The sequence below is a fragment of the Salvelinus sp. IW2-2015 genome, linkage group LG15 (assembly GCF_002910315.2).
Source record: "Salvelinus sp. IW2-2015 linkage group LG15, ASM291031v2, whole genome shotgun sequence".
NCBI lineage: Eukaryota > Metazoa > Chordata > Actinopteri > Salmoniformes > Salmonidae > Salvelinus > Salvelinus sp. IW2-2015.
In genome coordinates, this window is record NC_036855.1 from 60,734,518 (window position 1) to 60,754,529 (window position 20,012).

The window sequence follows — 20,012 nt, forward strand, 5'->3', positions numbered from 1 at the left end:
GAGAGAATTATTTATTTCAGCTTTTACTTCTTTCATCACATTCCCAGTGGGTCAGAAGTTTGCATACACTCAATTAGTATTTGGTAGCATTGCCTTTAAATTGTTTAACTTGGGTCAAACGTTTCAGGTAGCCTTACACAAGCTTCCCACAATAAGGTTAGGTTAGGCCCATTCCTCCTGACAGAGCTGGTGTAACTGAGTCAGGTTTGTAGGCCTCCTTGCTCGCACACGCTTTTTCAGTTCTGCCCACAAATTTTCTATAGGATTGAGGTCAGGGCTTTGTGATGGCCACTCCAATTCCTTGACTTTGTTGTCCTTAAGCCATTTTGCCACAACTTTGGAAGTATGCTTGGGGTCAATGTCCATGTTGAAGACCCATTTGTGACCAAGCTTTTACTTCCTGCCTGGTGTCTTGAGATGTTGCTTCAATATATCCACATAATTCCCTGCCTCATGATGCCATCTATTTTGTGAAGTGCACCAGTCCCTCCTGCAGCAAAGCACCCCTACAACATGATGATGCTGCCACCCCTTGCTCACGGTTGGGATGGTGTTCTTCGGCTTGCAAGCATTCCCTTTTTCCTCCAAACATAACGATGGTCATTATGGCCAAACAGTTATATTTTTGTTTCATCAGACCAGAGGACATTTCTCCAAAAAGTACGATCTTTGTCCCCATGTGCAGTTGCAAACCGTAGTCTGGCTTTTTTTATGGCGGTTTTGGAGCAGTGGCTTCTTCCTTGCTGAGCACCTTTCAGGTTATGTCGACTCTGTTTACTGTGGATATAGATACTTCCGTACCTGTTTCCTCCAGCATCTTCACACTTTAGCCAGCAGCATACCACCCTGCATACCACTGTTGGCTTGCTTCTGAAGCTAAGCAGGGTCGGTCCTGGTCAGTCCCTGGATGGGAGACCAGATGCTGCTGGAAGTGGTGTTGGAGGGCCAGTAGGAGGCACTCTTTCCTCTGGTCTAAAAAATATCCCAATGCCCAGGGCAGTGATTGGGACACTGCCCTGTGTAGGGTGCCGTCTTTCGGATGGGACGTTAAACGGGTGTCCTGACTCTCTGAGGTCATTAAAGATCCCATGGCACTTATCGTAAGAGTAGGGTGTTTAACCCCGGTTGTACCTGGACAAACTCAAAATCAGACAGTGAGCCTCTTAGGTCAAATACTAGGTTAAGATAAGGGCAACCTCAGAGGGGAAATACAATGGTTCCAAACACTGCCAAACTCCTTCCCCCTATGGAAAAAAGTAGGGAGTGACTGGCGTACAGACATTGTATGAGATAACTAACTGGTTCCCCAATTAATAACTCCATCCCGTCACATGGTTTAGGAATAGTTACAGACACGTTCCCATAAGAAAACAACGTTCCCATAAGAAAACAACGTTCCATTCTGTCCTCCTCCCCTTCTGATATTCTACCTAGCACCACATGGTTTAACAGATAYATTGACTTATGAAGACAAKCCTGACCTCTCCCCTCTCTGGCCCTATTCTAATGACAAGTATCTCACAAGCATATGATGAAAATAACATCTTATCTATGTTGCCTAGCTAAATCTGATTCAGCCACGACAGTACTACATCATCACGCACTGAGTTTTATCCGCAATACGTCCGTTTCCCACTGGTGGGAAAATGCATATATCTTCTTAATGCAGATTTCTGAACATTCGCATCGAAACCAAGCTAATCACACACTTACTGTATGTGTGTAGACATAGTTAAGAGAGGGATTAGGATATAAAATKATGTTCCTATCAGCTCCAATGAGTGATGTAATGACGCRCTGTTTGTATGTGTGTTCACAGACCCGGCTTTATAAGGTTATCCAGCGGGCTGATGACATCCTGGACCTGAAGTTCTGCACAGACGGCGTTCAGACGGCGCTACACAATGAGGACTACGAACAGGCTGCTGCCCACATCCACCGCTACCTATCTCTCGACCAATCAGTCATTGAGCTAAGCCGCCAAGGAGAAGAGAGTAAGGGTGCCCCTATGTTCCACCACACCTCACAACTAGGGTTGTAAAATTCTGGGATCTTTCAATAATTTCCTTGATTTTCTAGAAAACTCGGTTGGAATGAGCTGAAAATCCAGAATCCTCCAAACAGGATTTCTGGAAATCCAGGGAATTTATTGAAAGCTCCCGTAATTTTGCAACCCTACTTACAACACGCTTCCTTATAGTGCAGGGGTGGGTAATCATTTTGTCTCGAGGGCCGCATCGGGATTTCTAAATTCAACCGAGGGCCGCAGTTGTTTTGGGTTCGATTTTGTTTTGTCAAAATAAATGATTATTAGTTATTTAAAAATTGAAAGGTCCATTATCATTTCTACATACTTTCTATCTGGTTCTAGATGTTCATATTTTGTAGGGATGCACCGATGTGGGATTTTTTATTTGATGACCTTTTAACCATTCTAGCACAGATAGAAACTTGGTTGCAGTTTGTATGTTCATAAGGGTAATAAGAAAATATGTCAAATGACTTGAATATGGGAAAGGTGTAGAACATTTTTGAATTTGGATCACAAAGTTACTGAAAAGCATTGGAAAGTTCAGGAAATCAGGGAAGCTCATCAGATAATGTGCAGAAAGTAAGATCTCCATTGCTTTCAGTTTTTGTCACAGTCCCTTCTAAAGTGTTCTGTGCGGTCTTTGATACTATTTTCTGCTCAGGCAGTGCTGTGGACGCTAGCCTGGCCATGCTTCAAGAGGCAGAGCAGCGATTGAAAGTCCTGGTTGCGGAGAGACTGGATGAGGCTGTTACCAGGGGTGATCTGGCGCAGGTGGAAAGATTCTTTAAAATCTTCCCTCTGCTTGGCCTCCACGAGCAAGGCCTGGCTCGCTTTGGCCAGTACCTCTGCAGCCAAGTGAGTGGGGTTGTCCATGCAATAGTGTGTGTGAGCGTTAATGCTTGTGCATTTGTTTATCTTCACGGTTGTCTTTTTCTCTCTCTCAGCTGGCCTCTAAAGCAGATGAGAACCTGCTCTTGGCTGTGGGAGGAGAGCTGGGAGAGAGGAGAGCTGCTCTGGTCTTTGCTGACACCCTGACTCTGCTGCTGGAGGGTGAGAGACTGACCATAATGATGGTGTCTTTTTAGACATGTCTGTAAACRTGTTGGTTTGTGTGTGTGTRTAGGAAAATAGAATTGGTGGAAAATATTTAGTGTGTGTTTCAGGCATAGCTCGTGTTGTGGAGACCCACCAGCCCATCGTAGAGACGTACTACGGTCCAGGCTACCTGTATACTCTCATCACTCACCTGCAGCAGGAGTGTGACCGACAGGCCCAGAAAGTAGTTGACAAGTTCATCCAACAGAGAGACTACCACAACAAGGTCTGTGTGTCAATTGCATTCAATTAATTAGATCTTTAAATTACAGACTATATTAAGAAAGTGTTATTAAATTGAATGTCTCTGCTTGCAGTTTCAGATCGTCCAGAGCAGCATGATGAAGAGTGTGCCCRCTGAGAGGATTGAACCCAGGTCAGTGTGACAGTTCAGCCTACTTTATTTCAACAGCATTACTCAATGTCATCTTTTGGTGTAGAGGACAGTGCATGTGTACTATGCGTATTTATTTTGCGTTTCACCTGTGTTTCACCTGTGTGTGTAGGGAGCTGGATCCTGTATTACTGGAAGTCACTCTGATGAATGCCAGGTCGGAGCTTTACTTAAGATTCCTGCGCCGTCGCATGATGGCCGACTTTGAGGTTGGGGATGCTATGGCAACACCTGGCATCGTCCAAGGTAAGAAACCCAGCACACACACACTCAACGTACACACTTCTAAAACCCTGTACACACGTTGTTGACTGTGTTAGTAAGTTTKGTTGTCTTTGTTTCTTGCTACAGAGCACAAGCATAATGTGGAGAAACTGCTGAAACACTGCATGCTGGGCCAGCTCATGCAGGAGCTGATTGGCTACTACATTCCAATGGAGGAGTACTACATGAGGGAGACMGTCAGCAAGGTTAGCCACCACTTCTAACTATACAGCAGGGGGTTCCATTTTATCCCTGAATCAGCCCCTCATTAGAAGGAAAATAATGAAAACCAGCAATGCTGTCGTCGTCCTCAAACCCGTATTTGAATACCCTTGATACACAGTATACATATGTAAACACATAATAGTAATAATAATTATATTAATTCCCTTTGCCCCTCTCTTCTTAGGCTGTAGCTATGGATACATATGAGAAGGGTCAGCTGACGTCCAGCATGGTGGATGACTGTTTCTACATTGTGAAGAAGTGCATCAGCAGAGCYCTGTCCAGCTCCAGCATTGACTGTCTGTGTGCCATGATCAACCACTCAACCTCAGTTCTAGAGTCTGACTTCAGGTAGACAGTAGTTAGACACACACTCAATCAATCATTTGAACACACATTTGAATCTCCTTCCAGCTCTCACACCCTCCTTTTTCTCTCCGTCTTCCACCAACCCATGCTTCTCTCTCACTCCTCCTCTCTCCCCCCCTTTCTCTCTGTCTCTCTCAGGGAGGTGTTGTATAATAAGCTGGGGCAGGGCTTCCCTGCGACCACGCTGCAGGACATCCAGCGTGGGGTGAGCAGTGCAGTGAGTCTGATGCAGAGCAGCCTGCAGCAGGGCAAGTTCAACAACCTGGGCATTGACAGCGCAGAGGTCGCCAAGGCTGCCTTCCTGGTGAGGGACTTGTGTACACACACAAACACTGACCGACACACACAAACACTTACCGCCAAACTGAACATTGAATGCACGGAACATGCCAAGGCATCGTTCCTGGTAAGAAACACACACAGTCTAAAACACAACTGGTCACAGAGAGCACACTAAGGCAGCATTCTTGATGATAAACACGGAACAGACAACAGACACATACATTCACTCACACCCGTCTTTCTTTCTATCCCAGGTGACTCTGAATAACGTGGAGGTGTGTAGTGAGAACATCACCACTCTGAAGAGGAACCTGGAGGTGAGTTAGCTTACTGCTTATATCATCTCTTTAGTTTTCTAAAGAGTAACATTTCAATAAGACACACTATGTGTAGTATACCACAGATAATGACGTTTTCCCCTCTCTCTCTTTCTCAGAGTGATTGCTCCAAGTTGTTCACTCAGGGGGCGGGATCAGGAGAGCAAGCTAAGATTGACAGCTGTCTGTCAGACCTCGTCAACACGTCCAGCAAGTTCAAGGATCTCTTGCAGGTTGGAGGACGCAGAAATATACTCAGATCAGAGAGACRCATGATCTGTCTCTGTGCAGTTGTGTTAAGGGGGTCTTTGACYTCATTKTGCAAGWAATACTAGTAAAAGTAGTAGTACTAGCAGCAACATTTATTTGTAAGTCACAGTGATAAACTGAATTGTGTACCAATTTACATGCATAGACAATATACAACTACAAAACGTCACCAGTGTGTCTAATCTGTATGGAGTAGAACTAACTCAGTTGTGACCCTCAGGAGGGCCTGACRGAGCTGAACACCACAGCCATCAAGCCTCAGGTCAAACCGTGGATCAGCAGCTTCCTGTCCATCTCACACAACATAGAGGAGGTACGAACACACACACTAGGCCACACCCTTCCCCCCCAGTGTGTGACTAATGTTTTTTTTGTGCAGGAGGAGTTTAATGAGTACGAGGCCAACGACCCCTGGGTCCAGCAGCTCATCGTCAACCTCGAGCAGCTCATGGCAGAGTTCAAGGTAACCATACTTTTGCTTAGCCTCAGGAATACATCTCCCACATTAGCATTTTACAAACTCTTTCTCTTCTCCCCCTCTCTCTATAATCTCTCTCTTGTTCTCTCAGGCGGGGCTCTCTTCAGTTATCTACGACACACTGACTAGCCTCATGACCAGTTTGGTCTCCATGGAGATGGAGAAGACCGTCCTGAAGTGCACCTTCAGCAGGGTGAGATATCCCAGGCCTGGCCACAGGGTGGCATCACACCTACCGCATGCACATCTGTGACATAATGATGAGGCCCTCTTTTAATGTTTTATTTATGATTCCAGAAGGATGGTAGATTAAGCTTCTTTCCCCTTGGCATCTGCCTCTTTAGGCGGTGTGTGTGCTGTAATTTAGTGCAAGGATACTAAAGCATTTTATTGCAGTCCTCTTTCTTTTTCTGGGATGTTCTCTGTTTGATCCTTTGATCCTTTTTGATGTGGTCTTTGTTTAAATATTTAATTGCTGGTCTGGATACCTTTTTTCTGTTTCATGCTCTTGATTTGAACCCCTTATTGCACCTGTCCCTTAGCTGGGAGGGCTTCAGTTTGATAAGGAGCTGCGTTCTCTGGTGGCCTACCTCACTACTGTCACCACCTGGACTATTAGGGACAAGTTTGCTCGGCTCACTCAGATGGCCACCATCCTCAACCTGGAGCGGGTAATCTGCAGTATACACACACACACACATTTCTCAACCCACAGACAATCACATAGATGGGGTCACATACAGTGCATTCGGAAAGTATTCAGACCCCTTTACTTTTTCCACATTTTGTTACGTTATAGCCTTATTCTAAAATAGATTTTTTTTWAATTTTCCTTATTAATCTACACACGATACCCCATAATGACGAAGCGAAAACAGGTTTTTAGAAATGTTTGCAAATTTATTAAGAATAAACAACAGATACCTTATTTACACAAGTATTCAGACCCTTTGCTATGAGACTCGAAATTGAGCTCAGGTGCATCCTGTTTCCATTGATCATCCTTGATGTTTCTACAACTTGATTGGCGTCCACCTGTGGTAAATTCAATTGATTGGACATKATATGGAAAGTCACACACCTGTCTAAACCAAGCCATGAGGTTGAAGGAATTGTCCGTAGAGCTCCGAGACAGGATTGTGTCGAGGCACAGATCTGGGGAAGGGTACCAAAAATGTCTGCAGCATTGAAGGTTCCCAAAAACACAGTGGCCTCCATCATTCTTAATTGGAAGAAGTTTGGTGCCACCAAGTCTCTTCCTAGAGCTGGCCTTCCGGCCGACTGTGCAATCGGTGGATAAGGGMCTTGGTCATGGAGGTGACCAAGAACCCGATGGTCACGCTGACAGAACTCCAGAGTTCCTCTGTGGAGATGGGAGAACCTTCCAGAAGCAAAACCATCTCTGCAGGACTTCACCAATCAGGCCTTTATGGTAGAGTGACGAGACGGAAGCCATTCCTCAGTAAAAGGCATGTGGCAGCCCGCTTGGAGTTTGCCAAAAGGCACCTAAAGGACTCTCAGGCCATGAGAAACAAGATTCTCTGGTCTGATGAAACCAAGCTTTAAATCTTTGGCCTGAATGCCAAGCGTCACGTCTGGAGGAAACCTTGCACCATCCCTACGGTGAAGCATGGTGGTGGCGGCATCATGCTGTGGGAATGTTTTTCAGCGGCAGGGACTGGGAAACTAGTCAGGATCGAGGGAAAGATGAACGAAGCAAAGTACAGAGAGATCCTTGATAAAAACCTGCTCCAGAGCGCTCAGGATGTCCTTGAGTGGCCCAGCCAGAGCCCGGACTTAAACTCAATCRAACATCTCTGGAGAGACCTGAAAATTGCTGTGCAGCGACACTCCCCATCCAACCTGATAGAGCTTGAGAGGATCTGCAGAGAAGAATGGGAGAAACTCCCCAAATRCAGGTGTGCMAAGCWTGTAGCGTCATATCTAATAAGACTCGAGGCTGTAACCCTGCCAAAGGTGCTTCAAAAAGTACTAAGGGTCTGAATACATGTAAATATTTCTGTTTTGAATTTTTTATAAATTTACTAAAAAATCTATACCTGTTTTTGCTTTGTCATTATGGGGTATTGTGTGTAGTTTGATTAGGGGAAGAAAAAAACAATTTAATCAATTTTAGAATAAGGCTGTATCGTAACAAAAGTCGAGGGGTCTGAATACTTTTCGAATGCACTGTATCTATTTACCACTGACCCTCTCACTTTGTAGACTTTCATGTCTCTGTATACACAGGCCTGCTCTCAGAACTGTGTGTATGTTATTGTGTTTCTAGGTAACAGAGATCCTGGATTACTGGGGCCCGAACTCTGGTCCTCTAACTTGGCGTCTCACTCCAGCGGAGGTCCGGCAGGTTCTGGCACTTCGCATCGATTTCCGCAGTGAGGACATCAAGAGGCTCCGCCTCTAACCCTGCTACCCAGAGAATGTGCTGGTGCACATGTTACATGGGACTAGACTCATGCTGATTGGTCTTTGAGGAAAAAGAGGAGTGTGCAGGTGGATCCCCTGAGAGGAAGTCCCTGCTGCTCCTAACCTCTGCTGGCCTCATAGGAGGTGGAGGAAGAGGTTGCCCCTAACTACAAATTCAGTGATAGATATTTGTTTAACCCCCAAATGGTTACAGTTAGGTTTGAGGTAGGGTGATCTGATCCTAGATCTGTAGTTAATGCTACTTCTACCTCATACAGCCAATCAGAGCCAGAAGTAACAGCAGTAATGGAACTATGGGATTGTGGAACAGTGGGATTATGGATTTGAGCCTTTTGGCTTGGATTAATGAATATTATGTAACATATTAAATGTAAAATATTAAAGTGTTCTCTCGAAGATGTCTTTTTTTGTCATTAATTTATATTGAAAGCCCTTTAACGGAATCCATCATATTGAAACTGGGCACGCAGGGACAGACGTGCGCTATACTCTCTGGTGAGAGTGGTGTGTCTATGTTTTCTGACACTGAAATGACCCAGTAATGAACATAGAATCCATCAAACTAACAGAACCAGGTCAGACGGCTGATCTAGACTCATCATTCAATATATAAATAACACATTTTAACTGATGACAAAGTCTAATCTAGAAGATAGACCACGATCTTAGAAAATGGAATTCTGTTGATAGCTGCTACTTTCCAATATTTCATGACATGATGTTCCATACATATGTAGATGGCAAAGTCTTAGGGCTAGATTCAATCCGATCTGCCATTTTTGGCCATGCAMCTTTAAAGGCAATGTTTTCGTGGAGACCGCATTCACTGTAAACGCTGTATATGTCGGTCAATCGGAAATTATCTTTAAATGTCAATGGCGCTATAACGCAGATCGGATTGAATCTAGGCCTTATGCTCTCATGAGGCATAGAAGACCTGTTTTCAGGCTGAAATATACCCCTGGACACTTCTGGTAGATCTGAGAGGATTAGACATGTAGGCAGTATGGAGGAAAATCCACCGATCCAACCATAAGAGTCAATGGAGCTATTACCATATTGCACCCATCCGATCATTTCAGATCAATGAGCATATGAGAAGAGCTTTGGGTTGATTTCAAACTAAGCACTGGGAGAAAGACAGAGGTGAAAAAGATACTCAATATGGCCGCGGGAATAGTTAGGAAAAGTGTGGCTTTAATGTAAACACAACATTCGATTGGCTCAGCACAAACATTCCACATGAGAGAGCAACCAATAAACTACGGAGGAGGAAGGGGTGCAGAACAAAAGCATTCACAGTAAAAAAAGAAAGAAATCTGGTATAATCATATATATACAGTACGGTGTTCAAGGTGAAAATGGAAAGGGGGATTGAGAGAAATGAGGAACGACACGTGATAGAGAGAGTATAGAGGGATAGGATGCATCTTCAGGTGCACAGGTGAATGAGTGGAGAGCAGTACTTTTCCTCTGTGAAAAGAGAGAACGTGACAGCCGGGGTTTGACTGTGGCCTGCTCAGGGTTAAGAGGTCAGGGGRTAGGGGTTAGGGTTAACCCAAACTCCCCACTGAGAGACTGCTGCTGAATTCCAACTCTACCCCAGCCCCTGCCGCTTGGACATGTCTGTAGATCTAAAACGATTGTGTATATATATATATATAAGCAATTTGGCAAAAATACCACCCCCTCTATMAGAAGAGAAGGTGACACAATTACCATATTGTCTAACCCATTCACCTCCATGTACTATATTTAGTACAATATCAAAATGTGCCACTGAACAAATTCTATTTGGTGTAAATGCATTACATTTGGTGATAACATAGTTAGTACAAGTGTCTAGACAGGCCACATTGACGTTTTAAGATTGTCATTATCTATCATACCTCCAAAATTGGGATTTTGTGACAATAATCATTAAAATGACTTCAGCATATGTATTTTGAAATACATTTCAGAATTATATATTTTAAAAGCATAAAGTATTGTTCTTTGACCCGTTTAAGCCCAAATATGCCAAATAGATGATTCAACTCGTTGTTTGTGAACTACAGCCATTTCTGTATCGTACTATATTTAGTCTTTGGGCACATGGGGTTACTGTATTTTACACATTACACGAATCATGTCATGTTCAAATGATCAGATCTTAATCATTTTTGGTATATAGATTGTCCGGACCAATATAAATATGAAAATATCGAAAGAAATCCACTCACTCTCTCACACACACACCTCTAGAGTACATGCAGTATTTGCAAATCCAATGGAGACTGCAGAGAGAAACATTTTACAACATGTTCTCTCTTTCTCAGATCTTAAACATGTTCAGATCATAATAATGTTTGCTATATAGATTCTCTAGACCAATATATGAATACAAAAACAATATGTAAAGAAATCCACACCCTCTCACACAGACAACCCTAGAGTATATGCAGTATAAGCAAAWTCAATGGAGTAATTTTATCACACACACACATACCACAGACATACACACACACAGGTGTGCATTGATGTCTGTGGTGTGTATACACAGGCGTGTGCTTGTGAGAGAGGGAGAGAAAGAGGGAGAATGCTGTAGCAGGCCTCACTCGCCATTGACTTACATTTGATTTGCTTATGCTGTATAATATACTATAGGAGTGTGTATGGATTTCTTTAGATATTGTTTTTATATTTATATATTGGTCCAGACAATCTATATAGCAAAAATGATTAAGATGTGAACATGTTTAAGATCTGAGAAAGAGGGACAATGCTGTAAAATCACTCACTCTCCAGTCTCTATTGACTTGCATTTGATGGGCTTATACTGCATGCACTCTAGGGGTGTGTGTGTGTGTGTGTGTGTGGATTTCTTTAGGTATTGTTTTCATATATTTATATATTGGTCCGGACAATCTATATGTCAAAAATGTAAAAGATCTGATAAATTGAACATGTATTTACAGGACTTGATTAATGAAATGTGTGAAAACCAGTAACCCCATGTGTCCAAAGACTAAATATAGTACAATATCAAAAACTCACATTGTAGACAAACTCTGTGGCCGATGTAAAAAAAAATCTGATTTGTCCATCAGTAAACTCAGAGAACATGTGAACTAAAGGATATTATACATTTCCGTTATGGACATGAAAAGGTTAAACCAATCAAATCCTTTCAAATCTACAGGAATGCCTAGAGGGGGTAGTATGAATGGATTTGGAATTCAGCATGCTTGCTCACAAGGGTCATCCTGAGCTAAGCACTGTGTGGCTTATCTAATCTACAAATTACCTCAACTTCCAAATAACTGAGCATTCACATATTAATGGTTTATTACATAAAGAGCACCTAGGAAGACCCTTTTGAACAAGCAGAGAGACTGGTCAGTGGTCTGTGGCTGTCCTCTCCTAAAACTACAAATCTTTAAGGACTAGTGAGTTAAAACATCACAGTGGAAACCTATCCAGTCCTTTCATCTCAGTGATAAATGATAAGTGAGAGGAGACCAGGAGACAACCATATGATACATCACTGACCAGTGGACTTGAGTGTGCAAGTCTAAAACGATAACCTATTCCCCATATGATGTGCTACTTTTGAAGAAGTAGTACACTACATGGGAGGTGACATTTGAGACGGTCCATCCGAGCAGCTCTAGACCCTCTGAGACTGAGACAGGAARTGGTGTTCCACCGGTCTGACAGGAGAGGAAATAAATATGTGGCACGGGATTCTAGGAGGTAGGAGGAAGCATGGAGGGCATGAAGTTGAAATAAAATCCATAAATAATTTGATGATAATAAAGCGTACGCGTCCCTTCAATTACATTATATTGTAAAGATAGTGTGAAAGTGATCAATGATCTCTAATTCTATTCCCCTATCTGTCATGCTCAGAAGGTTGGCACTGATATCACACTTTCCCGACACAGATATATCATTGGCTGACAGGCATTTCATCAYACTGCAGGAGACCAATGGCAGAGCCTGCCACACAAACAGAACCGCCCCCCCTTCTGGATGTTTGAAAGAGAGAGGAATAAAACAGAGCAGAAGGAGCTCATGTAGAGCAGCCCTGTGTGAGTCTAACAGAGAGGGGAGTTCTATCCAACGCTGGACAGAACCCCCACTACGAGCCCCAGCCACCAGTACCTCCCCTATTACATCATCACCTAGAGCACAACATCACCTCTGCAAACGGAGCACCAAGGGGTACATTCATTGGGGCTCAATGTTCTGGATGTTGCAGATAGAGATGTTATGTATAGAACTGACACAAATCTCTATCACAAGGAAAAGAGGACCTTCTCCGCTCTATGCATAACATTTCTATCTAATTTGTTGCGAAACATGGCACGAAAACAGAATATACCCCTTGGACCGTCCCTTTTCTGATTCACATCTTACAGTTGTTCATACAATCAACAACAAAACATGAAAGACATTCAGTAGGAAACACATGTTGATAACAAATAAACAAAAGAGGGGTGGTGGAATTCTGAAATTAAAAAAAGGAATAGAGGAACAGAACATGGCAAAGAATCCGTCGTGGTGTCTGGCGGCAGCTCTTTGGGTCCCTTTGGACGTGTAGATTTACATAATTATGCCTTTTAATATCATCAAAATTATTATTATTATTAACCACCTCACGCCCTCCAATGCAACCTCTGTGCAGGGCTAGGCCTCAGTATAAGCCACACCCCCTCAGGTTGTTGGCGATGATGATGTCAGTGACTGCGTCAAACACTACCTGGATGTTTCCTGTGTCAGTGGCACAGGTCAGGTGACAGTAGATCTCCTTGTTGGGCGAACGGCTCTTACTCTCAAATTGCACCTGAATGTATGCGGTAGCATCATCATAAGTGTTAGCACCTATGGGGGRATTGGGAGSAAAGGTGGGTGAGGGCGARAGAGAGGAGAAAGAAGAGTGGGRGAGGAAGAGAGATACAGCGCCAGAGAGTGAGAGAGACTTACGACCATCTGTTCTGCATRTGTGTCTGTCTGAGTTTGTGTATATGCRGACTGKAGGGAAGTCTTACCTGTATATTCAGGGAAACAGATACTCAGTGGTGACTTCTTAATCTTCTCCTCGAAMAGATCCTTCTTGTTGAGGAAGAGGATGATGGAGGTGTCGATGAAGAACTTGTTGTTACAGATAGAGTCRAAGAGCATGAGGGACTCGTGCATGCGATTCTGCAGAAAATACCAAATAAGACAGATGAGATGCATGTTTGAGAATATGTGTGGTGTGTTTGTGAGTAGTATGAAGTGTGTGTGAAGTACTTACAGTGGTTTCATCCTCATGCAGAACCTGATCATAGCCACTTAGCGCCACACAGAAGATAATGGCCGTCACATCCTCAAAGCAGTGRATCCACTTCTTTCTCTCTGACCTCTGACCTCCAACATCAAACAGCCTGAAAGAAACATAAGAGTTATAAACGTACCATAACATACACTACAAATATGCTACAAACAAATATACTGGACTGGTTGTGTACTGTATGTGTAAATCTATGTGTGTGTGGTGGGTCTAACCTAAAGTGCAGGTTTTTGAAGGTGAAATGGGTCTCCACGATGCCAGTGGTCTTGACTCGGGTTCTCAGGATGTCCTGCTCGGTGGGCTGGTAGTCAGCAGCACCAATGCGGTCTAAACTGTCCAGGTAGCTAATGAGAGAAAGAAGGAAGGAGAGGGGGAAATGGGGGAAAAGGTACCATCTAGAACATAAAAGGGTTCTTCGGCTGGCCTCATAGGAAAACCCTTTGAAGAACCCTTTTTGGTTGCAGGTAAAACCCTTTTGGTTCCATGTAGAACCCTTTCCACAGAGGGCTCTACATGGAACCCAAAAGTGTTCTACCTGGAACCAAAAAGGGTTTTCCTATGGGGACAGCCGAAGAACACTTTTGGAACCCTTTTTTCTAAGAGTGTAGAGCTTCAAAAATACAGTGCGAAGACTAACCTTTGCACTGTAAAGACTAACCACTTCAAAGACTAACCTTTGCACTGTGTTACTGTTCAAGAACAGGTAGCTAAATCCAATTTTCAGTTTATGTGAGTATGTTATGTAAGTGGAACTTTCTCACAAATCTCTCAATGACGTCAAAGCATGAATTGTGCTTAATTTCAAGTTTCATGCATTCTGATATGTTTGGTCCCTTAGTSTGTACTCACTAGGCAGCGGAATCATTGAGCTGGTACTCCCTGGCCCTGTTGAAACACTCCTGGGTCCCGGCATCGGCCCACAGACGCTTCATAGCTGTCAGCAGCTCTGCTGAGTAGGGCTCTGTGTCCTCCATACGAGTGACCACATCACACACCAGCTTAGCATCCGCCTGGACACAMACATACATAAGATATTATGTACAAAAGATATGACGATGCATCACCACACACACACACACGCACGCACGCACGCACACAAGCACAAGCACACATACACAAACAAAAACACATGCATAGATTTATTAAGACACATATGAGCTGAAGACTGTATAGCTGAATTCCTGGATGTGTACCACCATACCCCACTGGAAACATTGAGGTCTGCTTTGCAGTGCACTTTGAAGTAAGGTTTTGAAAGGGCCATTGGTTGTACACTATGGATAAATACTACCCTGTGCAGGGAGCATGTACCCACCTTTCTGTCCTTGTCTGCGTACTCGATGCCCAGAGAGTCCATAGCTCGGAGGACGGCAGCCAAACTCTGGATGGTGTTGCTGTAGACCACAGGCTTATACTGCTTCACATCATCCCCAGAAAAGCCATCCTCATGGATAATCCTGCATACACACACACACACACACATCAGAACACATACAAAATAACACACACACACGTACTGTACGTACGCTAAGTGTGCATGCATGAGCGCACACACACAAACATTCACACTTCAGTGAACCCACATTTTAGCAGACGCTTTAGTGTATGTGCATGTGTGCGCGCGTGCATGTGACCAAGAACAGGGTTGTCTCTGAGCTCTGAGTATCAAGCAGTGCTGCTCCTTAGCACACACCCAAATACACGCAGCACATCACTGGCTGCCACCCCTCTTCTCTTTTCTTCTCGCTTTCACACACAAACACTCACTCACACCTCAGCAGAATCAGCAGCAGCCAATATAGCCACTTTAGGTTTCAGATTTGTAATGACAAAGGTGGTCTGTACATTTAAACCACTCTTAACAACATTGACGTGAAATGCTCTGATATTGAGGATCGGATTATAAATCCATTACACCAGCCTAGACTGTAATAAACTTCAGAAGTATACCATTGACTTCAAAAGGTGCATAATCCATAGGTATGAAGATCTTATTCTTACAAAGTAAGGTGGTTCACACATTACATAACACATTTTTCAATTACCTTTTCTTAGATGTTTTTATTTTCACAGATGTTCAAGCTGTATAGCCTTCCTCAGTATGTGCCTTTCTTAAATGTGTGTGTACCACTTTGCCAGTCTGTACTAGTACACTATGATCAAGTTCTATTAAAACATTCTTGTTTTTTAATAATTAAGGTGTTGGTTTTAAATAATACAGATTGCTGTATACCATTATCAATTTACCTTGCTACATACAAACACACAAACAGACTTTTTTCGAATTTGGCACACAGAAAAATGAGTCCATGATTAACTTGGTCAAAGAAAATGGTGTAACCGGTGTGAAATGGCTAGCTAGTTAGCGGGGTGCACGCTAATAGCATTTCAATCGGTGACGTCACACGCTCTGAGACCTTGAAGTAGTTGTTCCCCTTGCTCTGCAAGGGCTGTGGCTTTTGTGGAGCGATGGGTAACGATTCTTCGTGGGAGGCAGTTGTTGATGTGTGCAGAGGGTCCCTGGTGCGAGCCCAGGTAGGGGCGAGGAGAGGGACGGAAGCTACACTGTTACAATGGCACCGATTGGCCTGTAGGTGACGCTGTTATAAGCAGTGTCACTTAAACCCTCAAATCCGCCGCCCGTTTGACATCAACACTTGAAACTTTGCATGTAGGTGTCTTTACGCAAGCTGAACAAATTTGCCATAAGGTCCTTCGGATAGATTTTCTTCCATCTTGGAAATTTGTGAAAACCTTTTAAAAAAGTACTCTTGCGTTTCCTTAGTTTGAGAAAACCTAAGGGATTGGTTAAGTGATGGCTGAATTATCAATAAATCCACTTCACAATGACCTATCCGTTTGAAACTTTTATAGTCAGCAAAGACATTAACATGATGAACCATGTTGCATTGAGATCTTWAAAAAAAGAAGGAAACTATTAACAATTCACTTTTTTGACTATGTAATGCTAATGCTTAAAATAATCCCCCAAAAAATCTTCTCATGGACTAAAAGTCAAATTCACTCCAAATGTGGTTTTTGGACTCACAATAGTCCCTACCGGGTTTGAGAAAATAACACTGATGAATTCAAAGATGGCCACCTGTAGATGCATACTGGCACATACACTAAAATGCTAAAATATGCTAAAACATACTTCAAATATCTTCTATTTATGAACCATAGGACCAAATGACACCAAATTTGAAATGTAGGCCCATAGTACTTGCTTTAACTTAGTTTGAGAAAAGATCAAAAGATGGCCGAGTTATTGACAAATCAAAAATCTGTTTTTATTTGTGTATTTAAACTACTGTAAATCCACAATGATCTTGTGTCCTTTCTGTCATCCTGAGAACCCAGTTCATTGCTGCTCGCAGCTACACTACATGGCCAAAAGTATGTGGACATCCCTTCAAATGAGTGGATTCAGCTATTTCAGCCACACCCATTGCTGACAGGTGTATAAAATCGAACACACTGCCATGCAATCTCCATAGACAAACATTGCCAATAGATTGGCCCGTACTGAAGRGCTCAGTGACTTTCTACAGGGCACCGTCATAGGATGCCACCTTTCCAACAAGTCAGTTTCGTCAAATTTCCTCTGCCCTGGTCAACTGTAAGTGCTGTTATTGTGAAGTGGAAACGTCTAGGAGCAACAACGGTTCAGCCGCGAAGTGGTAGGCCTCGCAACCTCACAGAATGGGACCGCCGAGTGCTGAAGCGCATAACGYGTAAAAATCATCTGTCCTCGGTTGCAACACTCACTACTGAGTTCCAAACTGCCTCTGGAAGCAACGTCAGCACAATAACTGTTTGTCATGAGCTTCATGAAATGGGTTTCCATGGGCGAGCAGCCGCACACAAGCCTAAGATCACCATGTGCAATGCCAAGCATTGGCATTACAGTGGTGTAAAGCTCACCGACATTGGACTCTGGAGCAGTGGAAACGCGTTCTCTGGAGAGATAAAACACTCTTCACCATTTGGCAGAACGCTACCTGCCCCAATGCATAGTGCCAACTGTAAAGATTGGTGGAGGAGGAATAATGGTCTGGGGCTGTTTTTCATAGTTCGGGCTAGGCCCCTTAGTACCAGTGAAGGAAAATCTTAACGCTACAGCATACAATGACATTCTAGACAATTCAGTGGTTCCAACTTTGTGGCAATAGTTTGGGGAAGGTATTTTCCTGTTTCAGCATGATAATGCCCCAATGCACAAAGCTAGGTCCATACATAAATGGTTTGTTCAGATCAGTGTGGAAGAACTTGACTGGCCTGCACAGAGCCCTGACCTCAACCCCTCCTTTGGGATGAATTGGAACGCCGACTGCGAGCCAGGCCTAATCRCCCAACCTCACTWATGCTCGTGGCTGAATGGAAGCAAGTCAACGCAGCAATGTTCCAACATAGTGGAAAGCCTTCCCAGAATAGTGGAGGCTGTTACAGCAGCAAAGGGGGGGACCAACTCCATATTAATGCCCATGATTTTTGAATGAGATATTTATTATTATTATTATTACACTCCTTTGTAAAACATGATAGGGTATCTCAAGGGGTTTATCGTGTCAATAAAATTCTAGCAAATAAACGTATGGATGTAAGCACATCCACACACACACCATTATCAATATACATACATACAAAAGTACACAAATGCACACACATGTGTACACACACAAGGAGCCAATGCTAGCTCAGCTCCAGGATCAGTTTTCCCTTTCCCGATCCTRGCATTATGTAATATAACCAATGTAACATATGTAGTTCACAACAGAAGCCGCTCCTGAGCGATGCTTTTGGGTAACTGTCTGTGCCGCTAGGAAGAAGCCCCAGGATAATTAAATATGGAGAGAGTGCTAGAATGGAAGGAAACAGAGTGGAGTAGAGGGAGTGTGTGTGATGGAAAAAGCAGGGTGTGTGTGGGGCAGATGAGTGTGTGCTGAGGTACAGTGAATGCACTRAACCCAACATTTTTTAAATTGTGGATTTTTGAGAGGATGTCTGCATAGCAACAGTCATGTTTTATTATGTGCATGAAAATATTATATAATGTGCTTTTCCGGTTGGGCCCTGGATATAGAGGTCTTCTTTAAAGAATAAATCTAGTAACAGGGTTTAGAAAAAGAACAGTGATTTAGATGAGAGAGTGGTTTAGACGAGAAAGGGAAAGGTTTAGATGAGGTTTTAGATGCCATATTTTCTGAGTAAATCCGCTTTATAGGCAAAGTACTCTCAGCGATATCAGGCACTTAAGGCCATTAAGATTAAAGCAGAGATATTTGCTAATGGAGCTGTAGTGTAGTGACCACACTAATACACACATACACACACATTGGCTGCACACAAACACACACACACACACAGTCACAAACACCCATGTATTCGCCCTCCCTCTTTTTCGATAGACACATGAAAAACCTCTGGGTAAATTTCAGCACCATATCAGTGGACAGCACCCCTGCGGCCTGCTACTGACCGTGAGCACCGCCTCCGATTACCGTCTACAGGAGGTGCTCGAATCACTGGCAGAGGTACGGCCTCTGAGGAAACATGGCGGAGCTAGAGGCTCAGCCTCACTATGGGCAGGGGAGGCGCAATCTCAGGCCTCGTCAAAGACGCCTATGTCAGAAAAAAACAGCACTTACTTCATCTGTTTGACGATGGTGCTTTTGCCCGATTCTCCTCCCCCTAAAGGGAATAGAGAGCAGAGTGAGAGTCGGTTGTCTTTAGGGTGACATGACATCAGGACCACGGAGAGCGCTTGCCGCCCCAGCCCGGCTCTCTGCAATCTACATCAACATCAACCGAACTGTGCAGAACGGGCAGCCCCGTTATAAACGGTGTCTTACCAAGCAGTAGCAGTTTCACCTCCTTTGCGGCAGTGACTCCATCATCCTTCAGATTTTTCTCGATGGCTTTGCTCCTGTCCAGAGCAGCGCGCTCCTCAGCGCTGAGAGTACATCCCATGTCTAGAGACGAATGAACAATCCCTTCTTCTCCTCTATTCCGCCCTGTCCCTCGCCGACTCAATTTGTATGTTTGTCTCTCGCTCTCGCTCGTTCAGTCTGCTACAGCATGAGGCCCGGATTGAGGGCAAATGAAGCCGGGTCCGAACAGGGTTTTTTCTCCGTGCCTCTATGGATTGCGCTCCGTCCCTCTTGGAGCGGGGGGTGGGGTCGTTGTATTCGAGCCTCGGGGCTGAGGGGTCTCTATAGGGCGGCACTGATGACAGCGAGCGCGAGCGATCTCATCGTTCAATCTCTTCACAATAACCGACAGAGAGAGGAGGGGAAGGGAGGCAGTGTGCGCGAGACTCACCTAGCGCAGACAATCTCGTTGACGTCAGAGCCAAGGCAAGCGCTAATCGTCGGATGCGACCACATTCAAAGGGGGATTTTATAGACACATTTTGCTTTCGTGGAATAATTTCGCTTAATATACAATGTATAATATGCCTTTTTATTATACAAGGGGCGTGGTCTCGCACGATACTGGAAGTGGGCTATTCTTGTCTT

At 43.8% G+C, this 20,012-nt stretch overlaps 2 protein-coding genes across 3 annotated transcripts in view; one reads left to right on the forward strand and one right to left on the reverse strand.

Moving 5' to 3' along the window:
- cog4 (component of oligomeric golgi complex 4) overlaps positions 1-8,570 on the forward strand; it is a 15,948-nt gene extending 7,378 nt beyond the window's left edge. Inside the window, exons 4-19 of one of the 2 annotated variants that reach the window (XM_024001048.2) lie at positions 1,820-1,994; positions 2,694-2,887; positions 2,977-3,082; positions 3,196-3,353; positions 3,445-3,503; positions 3,634-3,767; positions 3,873-3,991; positions 4,195-4,361; positions 4,518-4,683; positions 4,916-4,978; positions 5,098-5,211; positions 5,469-5,561; positions 5,628-5,711; positions 5,818-5,919; positions 6,269-6,397; positions 8,017-8,570. In XM_024001048.2, the coding sequence (XP_023856816.1) occupies positions 1,820-1,994; positions 2,694-2,887; positions 2,977-3,082; positions 3,196-3,353; positions 3,445-3,503; positions 3,634-3,767; positions 3,873-3,991; positions 4,195-4,361; positions 4,518-4,683; positions 4,916-4,978; positions 5,098-5,211; positions 5,469-5,561; positions 5,628-5,711; positions 5,818-5,919; positions 6,269-6,397; positions 8,017-8,151 (1,998 nt within the window). In that variant the 3' untranslated portion in view covers positions 8,152-8,570. Of the gene's footprint in view, positions 1-1,819; positions 1,995-2,693; positions 2,888-2,976; positions 3,083-3,195; positions 3,354-3,444; positions 3,504-3,633; positions 3,768-3,872; positions 3,992-4,194; positions 4,362-4,517; positions 4,684-4,915; positions 4,979-5,097; positions 5,212-5,468; positions 5,712-5,817; positions 5,920-6,268; positions 6,398-8,016 lie in introns of both variants that reach the window. The other variant, XM_024001047.2, reaches the window with a different exon arrangement.
- A 3,758-nt stretch (positions 8,571-12,328) lies between these two features.
- Positions 12,329-19,633, reverse strand: LOC111973675 (guanine nucleotide-binding protein G(o) subunit alpha). Its single transcript, XM_024001049.2, has 8 exons — positions 19,347-19,633; positions 19,143-19,185; positions 14,807-14,948; positions 14,341-14,501; positions 13,707-13,835; positions 13,456-13,585; positions 13,208-13,361; positions 12,329-13,040 (listed from the first exon to the last, which is right to left on the reverse strand). Exons 1-8 carry the CDS (start codon positions 19,462-19,464, stop codon positions 12,853-12,855), a joined length of 1,065 nt encoding a protein of 354 aa, XP_023856817.1. The 5' UTR covers positions 19,465-19,633; the 3' UTR covers positions 12,329-12,852.
- Positions 19,634-20,012: the final 379 nt, after the last annotated feature.